Genomic DNA, 16510 nt, shown 5'->3' with positions numbered 1-16510 from the left:
AAATCACAGCACTGATGACCAGTCCTTAAAGTCCAGTGATCTTTCTAGAAACTCTTTCCCAGAGACTTTTCCTCTCCTTACACATCAGTTTATCTAACTATTGTACTTAACCATTTTAAAAAGCCACTGTTTTCAAAAAGCAGGTGGAAACTGTAATAATTTTTTTCTTAGTCATACTTCTAAGTCTGTGGGCCCCCTGTGATAAACATCTACTTTTACCAGGTGGTAACACAACTATAGACTATTTTGTTTGGATAACCCTTTGAGATTAGTGATTCTCATGTAATAGGAGATAGGTTATCTTTGAGGTTTGGTAAAATATCTGATTTTTTGGCTCCAGTTCAGAGACCAATCCGGTTTGATGGGAGGGAATGAAGACATAACTCACTGTGAACAAGCCCCCAAAAGGTCAAAATGCAGATGATTTTAAAAAATATGTAAACCGAGGCCCAGGATCACAGAACCCTTAATAGTGCTTTGAAATGTATGTATTTTTTGCCTTAATATGGAAGTTTCAATTTGGGAGATACCAATATTTTAAAATAAAGAAGCCATACAATTCATATCCAATTTACAATAAGTATCCATGCTAACTTCTCCTCTTCGTTCTGCTTCATTTTTATAACAGATATCGTCACATCATCGTAATTTGCTACCTTAACAGGAGTCTTTCCCTTTAATCTTGCTCTGTTCTCAATCCACACCTTTCCAAGATCAGAAGTAAGAGTTTTGGTTTTATACGCTCCTGGAAAGCCAGTGTTAAAAACAGACATGCAGTTAATTACTAGATCTGTTTCAACTGTGAGATATTTTTAACTGTTGTAAATATGAACCCCATAATGTCTCTGAATATTTCACAATTGGTAGTTTTCATATCCTGCCTGATCAAAAATTACCTGTGAACTGATATAGGCCTAGGCTAGGGCCCGGACTCCGCATTTAAACATCCCATATGACCTTTATGAATATGTAAGTTTAGAAAAGTTACGGTATAGCTATTTTCTCCTCCAGTATCAAAGTAGCCACTCACAATTGTAACTTAAATCACTACATAATTACTAAAAATTTTAAACCTGGAATACTCACTTCAGGATGGTCTCTGTACACACTTCAGTAAGCCACTCATTATATAGTATACTCACCTGTATCTGGTTAACCTTCCCCCTCCCCACAACAAAATCATTCCCATTAGCGGTTTCCCATCTCAAGTCAACAGTGTGCTTACTTTTCTGTAAACAATCCAATCTGACTGGATCCTCCACATTGCTACTTGTTTTTGCTTTTTTTTTTTTCACCAAAGGAAAGGAAGGGCAGAGAGAAACATGTTCCTGGTACCTGGTGCAGTCACCTAAAAGTTAACCTGGTGCTATGACATTTTTATTTGTTCATATACACTAAAACTATAGTTGTTAGTGTCTGAGGGAAAAATCATCTCAGAGAAGTTAATATTGGTAAATTCAGTATTTCCGGTTGTAAATTAGGTAGAATTAACTAAACCATAATGTCACCTTATCACTGCCTACTGAAAAAAGCAATAGCTACTCAAAGGTGTGATGTACGTGTTCATAGATTAAAAATTAAGATGATCACTAGACAAGAGTCAGTGGAAAATAAGTAGCAGTTTTGCACCAATGCAAGACAAAATATACTTTATTGTGACAGCAAATGCACATAGTGCTATAGGTAAGGCATGCTACTAGCAGTCTGCATATAATCAAAGGCCAGTATGGAAATGAATGGGAATCAATGCTGTTTCTTAATGCTTGAAGATTTAGTCCATGGTGAAGGAAAGAGAATTTGTGTCCACATACCTCAAATGCAGTATTATACACCTACCAAATCAAGAGACATATGCCTCTAACCAAGAGCCCAAAGGCAAATAAGAGAAAATCCTAACTGTACTCAAAAGTCACTTTTAATATCAATGACAGGATGATTTTGCCAATTAATTTAGGACAAATTTCATCTCTAGGCAAAGACTATATTTTCAATCATAACATTTACTGCTATAGAACCTAGAAATTGAGCAAACAGCCATTCATTCATTGATTGAAGTATTTAGTCAATTTTAATGCCATTTATTCCACCAGAAACAAATACTAAAATACCTAGAAATGGTTTGGATAAAGAAACATTTATACTTTAATATTTCTTAATGCTGTAAATTTTGGGCTCAAATAACCCCGAGTCAAATTTGATCCCTATCGACTCGAAGGGACCAAGTACAGTTTTGATTTCAACACCTGAACTTCTGAGGGAAAATCTGAGAAAATAATACTAGGAGATCTAAATCCTTTGATGTAACTATCAGGCTCTACAGACTTGTCAAAATCAATGCAAAACTGAAGAGGATATGCTGAAATGCTTTGCAAAGCATTTTTAGATAGGCTGCTTCACTTCCCTCCATTTAAAACACATGCAGAAGAAATGCTTTCTGCATGAATGCACACGGACATTCTGTTCAGTTGTTTTCTAAATGCAATACTGTGGTTTTAAACAGTATGCTTTAATTTAAACAAACAAGTATCTTATATACAGTCAATTTAGTTTAAGAGATGAAAAGAAACACTACTATGAAAATTACTTATCAAATACTCTGCTCTTTTGAAAGGTGATTTTAAAAGCAACACAGGACCAAAAACATCCAACTATTACTTTATTTATATTACTATGCTTAAGTTACATGGAAAAGACAACCAAGCAGTTCTGCCCCATATCAGGAAAAGTTTCCAATCAACACCAATTATGTGGTGACAAACAACTAGGAACGGTGACATCTTTGGGTCAAGACTGACAAGGAAGAATGGGCTCTGATGCTACGGTTCATCTCCAACAAGAATATGGCACAATGGCCAGCACAAGCAATACTAACACTGAACCTTTAGCGCTGGTCACAAATTCGGATCTCTTCTCTGAAGCTAGCAAATCAAGTGAAATAACTGGGTTTTAAAAAAAAAGTCTTAAAATGAAGCCCAAATAAATTTAAAAACCATGCTCTTGACACATTTTCCTTTCAAAATTTACATAAAATACTTTTTCACTCTTAATAGCCCAGATTTTTTTCCTCACATAGCCCACCATGTAGCTGCAGATAGACTATTCTGCCTCAAGATGTAAACACAGGGGGGAAAAAAAGGCATCTGCATAATATTCTCTCTACACACTGCTGTTGGATGGAAAATAGAAAATTTAAAAAAAAAGGAAAGAAAGGAAGGTTCCATCATAGATTCTCACAACCTCTTGTTCCGCAGTTCATGAATCCGACTCTGATGCTAAGGTGACAGTGTATGTAAGTAGATTTTTGTTTTCAGTGAAGGAGACCTGGGAAAAGATGGATTTCTCTCTTTTTCTTCAAGAGTTATCAGATGGTACATGCTCCTCAAAGCCCTCACTTTCTCGAACTAGAGCGCGTTCCAGGATCACACGACCTTCCTTATAACGCTGGCTGTCTTCAGTGGCAAACTCATAGATCCATCCCAGTTTGCTATTGCAGTTTTTGCAGCTCACGTCTCGAACCATGTGGCGGCCAGTGAGCATGACTCGATCTTGAACTTCACTATACTGTAGGTTAACTACCTAAGAAACACATGAAAACAAAATTGCAAAGGCATGTAAATTATCTGCCAAAAGCGGTACACAATATTTTTGTTGGTGAAAGAACAGCAACTTCAGAAAAGCAGACAGCAGTTGTTTGTCAAACCTGCAACACACTTTCCAAGAGCTATTTTTGACAAACTGATAGGACAGGTAAACACCTATACTGAACTGGATATGTAATGCAATCATGTATTGTATTACCCTAAGCCACCGTATTTATAGACATTAATTATGCTTCTGTTTTATAGCGAAGAGTCCTTAACTTGGGGTCATAAAATGTAGGTCTGGGTCCAACTGTTATAATTAACCATTCAATGATGAGTGTAGATAAGACTACCATACAGAACAGCCTAGTATACAGCAGGTATTCCATAAAGAGAAGTTTGTAAAATTTGTTTCTGAAACAATTTTATCTACTAACAGACTGGGGGTAGGTTGTAATATATGGTTTTCAAGTGGGTTCAAAGAATCTATGGAAGAATTTCTAATGACTCTGAACACCCAATAACCCTCCCTGCTTAATTTTTCTGTAAAGAGCCAGATATTTTTGGCTTTGAAAAGGGCTATCTGGCCTTTGTTATAGCTATTAAGCTCTGCTGTGGTAGCACAAAAGCAGCCGTAGATAATACACAGATGAATAAACATGGCTGTGGTTCATTAAATTTTACTTAGAAAAACAGGCAGTTAGCCTGCCATGGTGTGCCAACCCCTGCTCTATACCTAAATAAAGACCAAGATGTTTATACACTATCAATTCTTTCAGAGAAAATACTTGTTTTTAAATGGTAGAGAGGGGTGTCCCCTGGGGAAGTTCAAGTTGAGTATCTAAGAACAGTACCTTGGACTAGTTCTGTAGTTCAAGGATATTTGGAATATCTAGAAATTCAACTTTGCTAGTACCCATTAGACACCAGGAGGCAGAATCACATCAACCAATTTGAAAGCAAGCCAGAAATGAGAGAAGGAGGCAGACTATACATTAATTTGTAAGTCAGGAAACACTTTGGTTAGCAAACCTATTAGCCAAATCATAATCAGAAAGATGACTGGTAAATTAGAGCAGGAAGTTGGTTAGATGATCCTTATTCACTTGCACTGTCTAACTACAACAGCTTAATGCAGCTATCTCCCTGTAAGGGTAAATTAGTGTTATGGGGGTGTTTCAGACCCTTCAATAGTCTGTGAAGTCACTACCACATTCTTACCCTGAGTGTCTCCTGAAGTAATGGAGATCACCCTTATCATAACACAATCCTTAAAACCCTCAAGCCTAAAAATCACAAGTCTAGTAATGCTTTCCTGAAGTCCCAAAGACAAACTAGCAGGCAATTTCTATGGAGTGCAGCTCTCATTCTGAATCTTCTTGGTCTCTCCATGCTCTGAGGGGTATTCTGGTATTGCTATCAAATATATCCACTGAACCTACTGAGGAAATGAAACCAGTTTTCCCCACAAACCTTGTTAAAAAGAAATGCTCTGCCAGTGGCGCCTGTGAATCGAGTGGAGATGAGTTCCGAACGGTTGGTCAGGATCGTATCGCAGTTTGCACAGGAAAACAGACGGGTACCACCGATATGATCAAGGAAAATCCTGCCCATTTTTAAAGCTGAAGCTCTAAAAACCTGGGAACAGATGAAAAAGGACAAGAAATGCATTACGATTTTTTAACTTGTTAGGATCTACTTAGGTGTCACAGAGAACCATTTATATACACATATATGATCTCTTCATAGTACTTAATACATGAAATAGCTGACTCTGAATGAAAGGATCCAAAGTTCAAACATGGACCAAATAGGCAAACTCAAGCTAAGAACACTTCAGAAGCAACGAGTCAAGGAAGTAAATATTCTCATTAGGAAGGCCAAAGAATATCCCTTCTCTTTTGATTGGTATGAAAAACGCAAGGAGACAGTGTGCAATATCAAACCAAATGATGAGAAATACCAGCAGAAAGGTGAGAAAAACGGTTAAGCACAGGGTTCTCCATTCTGGAGAAGGAAATAGCAACCCACTCCAGTATTCTTGCCTGGAGAATCCCATGGACAGAGGAGCCTGGTGGGCTATAGTGCATGGGATCGTGAAGAATCGGACATGACCAAGCAGCTAACAAGTATATATTCTGAGTATCTGTAATTTGAGAAAAGACTTATGGGACAAGAGTGTGCTGCTTTGAGAGCATGGGGTGCCTGGTTTCTCTGGTCATCAGGTGCATCAACAACCATGTAGGTGATGGCACTAAAGTAGTAAGTTTGAGTCTGTGGAGCACTATACTAGGTGCTTTGTTGTTGCTGTTTAGTCGCTAAGTCGTGTCCGACTGTTTTGTAACCCCATGGGCTGTAGGCCACCAGACTCCTCTGTCCATGGGATTTCCCAGGCAAGAATACTGGAGTGGACTGTCATTTCCTTCTCCAGAGGATCTTCCTGATCCAGGGTGAACCTGCATCTCCTGCATTGGCAGGCGGATTCTTTATCACCAAGCCACCAGAGAAGCTTTACTTATTTCAAAATCATCACAACAACTCTGTGAGGTTGTCACCTCCAGTTCATAGATTATTCAAGGTTACTAACTGGTCAAAGGTCACACAGCTTTCAAGCACAGAAAATCATGACCAGAATATGGCTCACTCAAGTCAAAGCCAAAATTTTTCTGTTACTCTAACACTGACTCCTCTAAGAAGAGGACATACAAGATGGTCTAGGCTGGCATAAGGTTAGGAAAATAAGAAAAGAGAAGAGAAAGATGAGCCGTTATTATATAACTTACTATATTTAAGAAAGTCTTTTGATTCAATAAATCACAGAAGTGCTGAAACATTGGAAAAAAAAGCTCTGAATCCAACTTCTGAAACAAGGATAATCACACTCCAATATTTTAAAAGTTGAGTTAATACATGTAACTTCTTAAATTCATTGCAATTAATCTCCCAAAACAGCACATTTTTAGAGATCTAGGTATAATCAAGAATACACTGTAGCTTTTCATTTTAAAAAGAATGTATTCCTTTGTGTAGTGATCAACTCCTGTGTTTCAAATACTTAATATTATTTGTCTTTAAAACACCATATAGAGCTGATATAGCTACTGCTATGGAAAAGAAAAATGTAGAATCCATGTGCAATCCAGTGTCATCTTAAACTTGGGGAAATTCATTACAAATTAAAAAGAAAATTCCATTCCTTCTAACATCTGTCAACTTCAGCCATGAGGCAGTTTTAATGTCATCAGAAATGTGACATTTCTGTCACCAAGATAATTATGACTCCCACTAAATACTATGATATGAAAGTTCAATACGTTATGAAAAACAAATAGTAAATATACAATTTATAGCTAGTAAACAAGAGTGTCAACAAATAAATCCTGGGTAAAAACATAAGACTTAAAAAATGACATTTAGCTTTCTTGATTATATTTCTGCAAAATGACAATAAAAGACTTGCTGCCTATTATTTCAGTCTTTAGGATAGAATTACTTCTCCCAGATGCCTAAGAATACAGTATTTGTTACACAAAGCTCAAAGGGTGCAAATCTGAGGCCTGCTGGCTGAATTCATTTGATGGCATAGGAACACAGCAGTGAACAAAACAACCCTTCCCACACCAAAACATTAGTGTTCAATTAGGCCCAGGGTTTTTAGTTTTTAATAAAAAAGTTGAGAATCATTTAAAATTTGAGAGATTTCATTAACAGCCTGTTTTGAGCATTTGTTTTTAAACAACGGGGAGAGCTGGCAACACAGGACATATATTCTCATATGGTAACAACTGGCTAGAGTTGAGAGGTGCCTTCAACTCTCCCCACAAGGTCATTTCATTTTTATCTATTTTGTGCCACATAATTACTTTACCTGTAAGACATCTGAGTTTATGACTCCTGATCCAAATAAAGCATTCAGTGATCCTGTGAGTAGTTGATTTTGGTCATGTTTCTTACTACCAGTCATTTACAGAAAGGAATCACCAGCAGGGTTTTATGGCAACACCTCTGAAAATGTACTCCTCAGTTTTTATTTCTCTAAAAACTAGTATTTGTGCGGTCATTTATCCTCCAGCTTGGGCTTCTGGGAACTGTTATTTTCAAGCCAACGTTTCTTCAAACTTTCAAATACAATACTCATCTAACTTACTTCAACAATAATTCAGGAATAACCAGATATTTTTGACTTGACTGATAGCAGATGCAATACTACTGAGGAAAATATTCTGAACTTCAAAACAAACTCTTCCTATACCTTCTGCCTATATCATTCTATCTTTGGTTCAGTATTAATAGCTGTGACCATTTGCTCACTACTGGATACAGGAAAACTATTTCTGAATGGGGTAAATAGATTTTACATCATGCTTTCTCTTTCTTGCTTCAAATTCAGACTATTTTTAACTTTTACCCAACTATCTTTACTGAATTCAGTTACATGATTCATTACAAGACCAAAAATATCTATACAGACTCACTATTCCTAGTTGTGGTTGCCATGTATAGAGTTCTATATATGTATATAGAACTGTAAAATGTAGTTCTCATTTGCCAAAACAGATAAGCTACAATGCCAGATAATCTATCAGAAGTGAGCAAAACACTGCTTTCTGTCAAAGATGTCTGGAACACAGAAAAATCTTCGCAGGCCATTGAATTTCACATGTTAGGCCTTCACCTCACCAGGTTAGGAGTGCAACCTAGTGCTCATTTACCCTGTGCACACTCAGGAGACTGATGGCAAGCATACCGGCACTTCACCACAGAAGGGGAAGGTCATTTAAAAGCTATGGCAAAACACCTGAATTAGGTTTCTCTGGACCTAGGCAATATATTGAACTCTGCCTTAGACTTGATATTTAGTATCAACATCATATGGGACACTGCATTCAGTACTTCACTTATCACATTCAACCTTAATAATTTCTTAGTAGGTATGTATTATCCTACTTTTGTAGAGGAAGACATAAAGGCTGTAACTTTATGAAACTGGCCAAACTGGGATCTGAACTAAATTCTGCTCCAGCTCTTTTAACCCCGCTTACTCTCCAGTGACCAGAAAAGACAGCCAAATTCAGTCTTTCTCCCTCAGATTTCTCACACACCTCTCCTGCCTCCATGCTGAGCCACTTACATTCCCTAACTTTGCTGGTGGCAACTCTAATCCCTCTCCTAAACTAGAAACCCTGGCAACTTCTTTAAGAAACTGCAAAATTGAGAAGACCTCCTAGATCACTTTTAAAGGTCTTTCTTCCTCATTCTTCATCAATAACTTAGTTCACATTCTCATCACTTCTAGAGCTATGAAAGTAAGGTACTTTAGCCTTATGTACTTATAAAAGGCATGTACTTCAGACACCCCTTTCTAAGAGCTTATCCTGTCAGAAACTTTTTACCTGATAGGATAGTATGTAGCTTATTCTTTAAACTACATTTTCTTAAAGGAATAATTGACATAAAATTTGGCCACTGTTAAGTGTACAAATGAATGATTTTTAGTAAATTTACAAAATTGTGCTACCATCACCACAAACCAGCTTTTTAGAATATTTTCATCATCTCCCCAAATCCCCACAAACTCTTCCACAATTAATTTCCATCTAATTGTTTTTACATCCAAATTATTTCCCAGGTCACGTACACACTGCTATGTTTAAAATGGATAACAAAGACTTGTTATATAGCACATGGAACTCTGCTCAGTGTTACGTGCCAGCCTGAATCGAAGGTGGGTTGTGGGGAGAATAGATACGTGTATATGTACTGCTGAGTTCCTTTGCTGTACACCTGAAACGATCACAGCATTGTTAACTGGCTATACCCCAATACAAAATGTTTAAAAATAAATTAATTAAAAAAAAACTAAATTATTTCCCAGGTATGCTAATCACCTTGCTTGGACTTAAAAGAGTAACAGTATTTTCAGTCACACATTTGTAAAATATCTTAAGTGTGAGCTGCTTTCACAGATGACTAACATTCTCTGTTGATTCTGAGGGCACTTACTGTATCCTTAAGTAATGTGTGTTTTGGAATCAGTGTTGAAGTTCAAGTTTATAACCAAAATTCTGCCAAACTTTTGGTCCTCTGTTAAAGACCAGTTGACCATATTTATGTGGGCCTGTTTCTGGGCTCTCTATTCTGTTCCACTGATCTATTTGTCTATTCCTTCACCAACACCATACTGTCTTGATTACTATAGATATATGCTAAGTCTTGAAGTTGGCTTCCCTTGTGGCTCAGCTGGTAAAGAATCCGCCTGCTAAGTGAGAGACCTTGGCTCGATTCTTGGGTTGGGAAGATCCCCTGGAGAAGGGATAGGCTCCCACTCCAGTACTGTGGACTGTATAATCCATGGGATCGCAAAGAGTAAGACACAACTGAGCAACTTTCACTTTCTTTCTATACTAAGCCTTTAAGTTGGGTCGTGTCAGTCTTCTGACTTAATTCTTCTCCTTCAATATTGTGTTGCCTCTCCTGGGTCTTCTGCTCTCTATAGAAACTTTAGAATCAATTTGTTGAGATATTCACAAAGTAACTTGCTTGAATTTGGACCGAGATTGCACCAAATCTACAGAACAAGTTGGAAGAAATGACATCTTGACAACATTGAGTCTTCCTATCCATGAACAGGCAAATTCTTTCCATTTATTTAGTTATTCTTGATTTCATTCATTAGTTTTATATTCTTCCTCACATAGATCTTGTACACATTGTTAGATTTATACCTAAATATTTCATCTTGGGGGGGAATGCTAATCTAAATGGTATTACATTAATTTTAAATTTCACTTGTTCACCACTGGTGCTGATTTACACATCACACACACATATACCCTGTTCATTAGTCTGGCTTATTGCTGAATATTTTCTTTAAAAGCAAGGGTCAGAAAACTAAGGCCTACAGGCAATAATCAGCTCACCACCTGTTTTTACATGGCTTGCAACATAAGAAAGCTTTTTATACCTTAAGATGGTTGGGGAAGAAACACCAAAAGAATATTTTTGTGACACATGAAAATTACATGAAATCCACATTTCAGTGACCATACATAAAATTTTATTGGAACACAGCCAGACCCATTTGTTGATACTTGGCTGCTCTTTCAGTATAATGGCAGAGTTTGAGTAGTTGCTACTGAAACCTTATGGCCCACAAAGTTCACAATATTCACCATCTGGCCCTTGAAAGAAAGTGCACTGACCCTTGCTGAAAAACTTGTTCAGATAGCAAAAGAGCTCTTCTTTAGAAAGTAGGCAATCTTTCCCAGAAAAAAAGGAAACTTGGTTGGCATTCAGGTTTAAGGATCAACAGGAATATGTGGCACAATCAATTTAATCCCACTTCCATTTTCTTCATGGGTTTTCTAACTAAAGTCTTCAACTTTCTGTAGCAAGTTCAGCGTGTTGAAGATCAACAATACATAGATTATAAAAACAGAAAGTATAACTAGCTGCTGCCTCCTCCTCTCTCCACCCCCAGGATTTAAACAATGTATCCCAAATACTGGAACTCTGGGTTCAAATCTTAGCTCTGCTGCTTAAAAGTTGTGTAAACTTTGGATAAGGTATCCTCACCTGTTTCTTCATCAATAAAATGGTGGTATCAGTATTCATCTCTGAGCTGTGGAAATTACATGGCACTACACTGAGAACAGTGCCTGGCACACAATAAATACTAAATAAAGGTAAATCTAGTAAAACTAGATTACCTTCTTCAACATTCTCCACCCTAACCTCCCTCTAATTATAGATGAAGAAAGCAAGGTTCAGAAAGAAAATAAAATCAACAACAATTTAATTAACTAGCTTCATTTCTTGTTAACCATGGCAAAGCTAAGTGACCAAGTGACAGAAATGACATGCAGAAGGAAAGCTAGAAACTTTTGAAGCATCTCAAATTCTTAGTATCATAATTCTAGGTCTTAAAATAGGCACTTACCCTCCCTGTAACTAATAATCCAGTTCAGATTCAATCCTGGCAAGCAGAATTCACAGAAGGAGGAATCACACTCCCCAGCCCTAAAAATACCAGGGAGGCATCTCTAAGAACCCTCTGGTAGGAAAACACCCAATTCACAAACTTTGTGTTTTTTTTTTAAATTATTTCCTCAGGGCATTGCCACAGACAACAAACAGAGCACACACTCCACCCAACTCTATCACTGGACAGGTAAGAGGGGCTTTTCCACTACCCTAGGAGTTGGTGGGCAAATGCAAGACGCAAAGACTCTCTCCTGCAGGGACCTAAGTGTGCAGGAGCCTAGTGCAGAAAGGGTTAAAGGAATCTGCCCTTCCAGGAGAGGCTCTGTGTTGCAGAAGTCTGGCTGAAACGGAAACATGTGAAAACAAGCTGGTATATCTAGTTTTCAGTCTCTTCACTCTCCAAAACAAAAGGAACAAAACCCAAAGACAGCCCTTGGCTGATTACTATAATTAACACTTAATCTCTACTGTAATCTCATCAACTATTTCATACTGGTTTATGGTAAGTTCTATTGAAAATCTACAAGAGAAAATAATAAATTGACTTTGATCCATAAAACCAGTTCTCCAATTTTTGTACAAAATATTCATCAAGCCAAGGTTTCGGTGAAACAAGTTGTGCTTTCCTCTAGTTCTCTTATAAAAAGTGACCAGTTTACTTTGCTGTTTCAAATGATGTTCTAGTTGTGGCATCAGGTCTTCATTTGACAGTAACTTATATTTTTCTTTTTGCTCTCCAAATAATGTCTTGTTATTAAATGTTTTCCAAGTTTATTATGTTTCTATAATTCTGTTTAGTCATCACTTGAAAATAAGACTAGTCATGTAACTCGGGGAGTCAGCTAAACAATCTCACCAAAACAGTTTTTGGCAAGGCAAACTCAAGATCTCTCTACTTTGTTGTGATGCAATACCATGAGTCAAAAAAGTCTCTAACTGGATGGACTGGAGTATAATTCAACTGTCTGGTTTCCTGATTCATGTGTGAAGTAGCAACTTTCATGTCACAGCTAACATTCAGTTCCTACACCACCAACATTACTACACAGGATTACCAGAGAAACTGATACTGGTTTATACAACCAGTTAGGCACTATGAAACCTAAAATGATACTCTCAGCAGGATTATACTTAGTAGGACTATCTTCACATCTCAATATTTAGAACTAGCTTCACATCTCATGGACTGTTTTTTAGAGGGTAGTAGCTAGTTTAATCTCACATTTAGACTTAATTTTGGCCTTAATTCCCTTCCTTTTTTATTTTCTAAACCTTTTTTTTATCCTCTCCTACCACTTAAATAAAGCAAAGGCAACTAAACCTAGGCAAAGATCCTCAAGGATCCAAACAGATATTTCAGATGTAGCAACAAGTATTTTGTATGTTGTTAAAATCCAATTTAGGTTCCTGTATAGAGTTAAATAACTTTCTTAAGCACATTTCATCAACATGCTCTCCTATAGACAAGATGGCTGCCAGATATAAACTTAAAACAAAACATGCCCCCTCAAAGGAGCAGGCCTGTATTAGGCCTTGAGCTGGGCGAGAATGTGCTAAAGGAAGACACTGGTCACTTCCAAAGAGCATGACATTTGCCTGGTATTCTAGTACAAAAGTGAAAGTTGCTTAGTTGTGCCCCACTCTTTGCAACCCCACGGACTATGCAGTCCATGAAATTCTCCAGGCCAGAATACTGGAGTGGGTAGCCTTTCGCCTCTCCAGAGGGCTTCCCTGATAGCTCAGTTGGTAAGGAACCCACCTACAATGCAGGAGACCCCAGTTCGATTCCTGGGTTGGGAAGATCCCCTGGAGAAGCGATAGGCTCCAGTATTCTCTGGATTCCCTTACAGCTCTGCTGGTAAAGAATCCGCCCGCAATGAGGGAGACTTGGGTTCTATACCTGAGTTGGGAAGAAACCCTGGAGAAGGGAAAGGCTACCCGCTCCACTATTCTGGCCTGGAGAATTCCAAATACAGTCCATGGGGTCGCAAAGAGCGAGACACTTCAGAACGACTTTCCCTTTCTAGTACAAAGTACCAAATTCCTTTAGCTCCACCTTCTAAGCCTCCAGGCCTTTTTTTCTCTCCTAAGCCTGTGTTTGCCCAATAGTAATCCAAAGCCTCTTCATTTTCTAGGTCTAATCAATACCAATCCACTTTATAGAACGCTTCCTATTTCATTCTTATTTCTCATTGTCCTATTTTTGAACTCTCATAATACTCATTTTATAAATTACTAATATTTAACTGTTACCCTTCATTTCCCTATGCCTTTTTACTAAAAATCATTAGTTTCTAGAGAAAAGCTGGCAATTTCTTTGCAATTTCCTTCTCATCTAACACACAGTACAAGTATGCAATAAACCTTTAGAAAAAGATTACACCAAGACCCTTCGCATCTGGCACAAATATGCACCCTGGATACACTGCATACATTTTGGGTCATCTTTGTTGGAACACAACAGCTACACTATGTGCGACTGCGCAAAATTAGTTAATACCCTATTATCCTCAGTTATTTCACCAGCAAGTCTAACTTTCCAAAAACACAAGGTCAGCCTGAGATTACTTTGTTTTCCATCTGTCAAGGAGATCTGCAATAAAAATCCTCAGACTACCAACAGGGCTCTGTAAACAGAAAAAATTTAAAAATAAATAAGCTGTCCACCTTCCCAGACCCTCCCTGAAAGAGAAGACTAATAGATGTCGGGATAAAACAGATTCTTTTAGTATTTCAGTTTTCTAGCCTCCGCTGTCTTCAATACTCATTGTCCTACCTACAAGTGCAGCTTAAACGAGAGGCCAGAGCGTGCCTACCGCCCTACCCACGAGGAGAGGAAGGATGCAGTTCGCCGTGGGGACTGCGGGCGACCCCCGCGCCGGGTGTGAACAGCCGCAGCCGCCCAGGCCCCGAAGCCCCGGCTGGCCCCAGCTGATTGCCGGCACGTGACGCCGCGGGCCAATCGGGAGCGGACCGGGCCCGAGCGCGGCGCGGCCCGGCCTCCTCCGGCACAACAAACAGAGGCCGGAAACAGCTGAGCGGGCCGCCCCGCGGCCCGGGTCGCCCGACGGCCGCCCAACAGTCGCGCCACGCCCTCCAGTCAAGTGGGCGGGGACCCCTCCCTCGTCCCGGGGTCTCCTGGGGCGCAGGACGGCAGGGTGGCGGGCATCCAGCCTTTGCGGGACAGCAAACAAAAGCCACCACAGCCACCCCGCCGGTGGCAAGTGCCAGCCGAGTGAGGATGTGGCCCTTTTGAAGGACGGGCCACGCCGTGGCGTTATTACGGCCGCATATTTCAGAGTCGAGTTTAGACTTCACTTCGTGGCTCCCGCGGCGACCTCCGCGGCGCGGAGCCCGGGGCGCGCCCCCGACGCTGCGGCGGGGACGCGGCCCGTGGGGGCGGGGCAGCCGAGGCTGTGGGGTCTCCGGCCAAACTGCCCGCGGACCGGCTGCCTGAGGCCCCGGCCGCGACGTGCAGGGCCTCCGAGGTTGCGCTGGGGCTGGAGGGCGCGGGCGCCAAGCTGGGGGTCGCGGCTGTTGCGATCGCGCCAGTCGCCGGGGTTGCGCGGCGGGGGCGGGCCGACGGCGGCCGCCGCGCCTGGGCCTCACAAAGAGGAAACAGGCCAGCTCGTCAGTCCGCAGCCCCGGCACCAGGGCCCGCCCTGAGGGACGAGGGTCGGCCGCGCTAGGACCCCCGAGGGAGCGCGGAGAGGGACAGGCACTTCCTGCCTGGGCCCCCCGCCCTGGGCCGATCCAGAGTGTTTCGAAGCCTCCGATCCGGAGAGGCGCCTCAGCCCCTACCCGGCCCCGAGCCCAGCCCCCCGCCCGCCGCACTCACCCCGAGCGGCTGTGAAGTCGGCGGCCGCCTGCGGCTTTTCGCTTCTCAGCTGGGATGAAGCCCCTTAGCCACCAGAGTCTTCAGGTTTAGTCAGGCCCTGGCCTTGGCCCCGCCTCTCCCTGGTTGGGCCTCGGCGTCAATCACCCGGTGTAGCTCCGCCCCTCGGACGGTCGGCTCTCCCGGTTGGTCCAGAACGCCTTTCATTTCTAGGCCCCGCCCTCACCCGGGTATCCTGCCCCTTCCGCTAGGCCCCGCCCCTTCTCTGGCGCACCCTCCCCCACTCCCTCTCCAGTCTGCGTCTAGGCCCACCCCTCCGAGAAGCCGCAAGACCCGGGGCAATCTCCCTGCAGCTCGCCCCGCCCCGATCCAACACCCAGGACCCGGAGAGCCAATCAAAGAGGCTAACTCTGCCCCCTCTCTTGAGGCAGCCAATGTGGAGAGACCTAAGATCCACCCCGCTTCCCAGCTGAGAGCACACAACATAGCGTCCACGTGAGTCAGCTTCTTAAAGGAGACTGCCCAGCCTTTCTAACAGAGGCAGCTGTGCGACATCTCGCGTCATCAGCGTCACCAGGTGGTGGATAGGGCCTAGTTTCCTGAGGCCTAGTGATGACAAATGAAAACAGACTGTTTTTCTAGGCAAAGGAGGTACCCAGATAGCTTAAATGCACCATGTAATTAATTTTTTTGAGATTGTTTACTCTTTCTTGCCCTTATAGTAGGCCACGTTTTACTTATAAAGCCCAAACCTTTAAGTGTGGGCATACAGGAACTCCTGAAGAAAGGATTTTTCTAAGTGTGGCTGAACTTTATTCATAACTACCTGAGTTCTTTCTTGGTGGTGGAAGCGATTATGCAAAAGATGAGAAAGTTCAGACTCTTCTACTTGAAGAGTTTCTGCTTCAGAGAGTTTGGAGATTTGTTGAAAAGGATTGAATTCCCTTAATACTCGTCAATGCTTAAGCTGGAAAGTTTTGTCTCTCATTAAATTAGAATTTCCCAGGTAATTACTTTAATGGTCTTTGGATGACCTTCAGGATAAAGAAGAAATGTTTGACGATGCCTCTTTCTTAGGTAACAAACAGTAACATCTGAGACTAATCTCCGA

At 40.9% G+C, this 16510-nt stretch overlaps 2 protein-coding genes across 3 annotated transcripts; both read right to left on the bottom strand.

Annotated features, from left to right (window-relative positions):
* Positions 1 to 1632: 1632 nt before the first annotated feature.
* YPEL5 (yippee like 5) lies at positions 1633 to 15702 on the bottom strand. 2 transcript variants are annotated; one of them, XM_043917496.1, is made up of 3 exons: positions 15403 to 15702; positions 5055 to 5219; positions 1633 to 3576 (listed from the first exon to the last, which is right to left on the bottom strand). In XM_043917496.1, the coding sequence occupies exons 2-3, from the start codon at positions 5193 to 5195 to the stop codon at positions 3352 to 3354; spliced, it is 366 nt and encodes a 121-aa protein (XP_043773431.1). In that variant the 5' UTR covers positions 5196 to 5219; positions 15403 to 15702; the 3' UTR covers positions 1633 to 3351. The 2 variants fall into 2 exon arrangements, with proteins under 2 accessions (XP_043773431.1, XP_043773432.1); XM_043917497.1 differs by lacking the exon at positions 15403 to 15702 and adding an exon at positions 14341 to 14447.
* LOC122703103 (translation initiation factor IF-2-like) lies at positions 5991 to 15606 on the bottom strand. Its single transcript, XM_043917186.1, has 4 exons — positions 15516 to 15606; positions 14389 to 15397; positions 11521 to 11600; positions 5991 to 11202 (listed from the first exon to the last, which is right to left on the bottom strand). Exons 1-4 carry the CDS (start codon positions 15604 to 15606, stop codon positions 11192 to 11194), a joined length of 1191 nt encoding a protein of 396 aa, XP_043773121.1. The 3' UTR covers positions 5991 to 11191.
* Positions 15703 to 16510: the final 808 nt, after the last annotated feature.

Source organism: Cervus elaphus, chromosome 11 (assembly GCF_910594005.1).
Source record: "Cervus elaphus chromosome 11, mCerEla1.1, whole genome shotgun sequence".
In the NCBI taxonomy this organism is placed as follows: Eukaryota; Metazoa; Chordata; class Mammalia; order Artiodactyla; family Cervidae; genus Cervus; species Cervus elaphus.
Note: the sequence above shows the minus strand (reverse complement) of the source record. Positions and strands in the feature narration are given on the sequence as shown.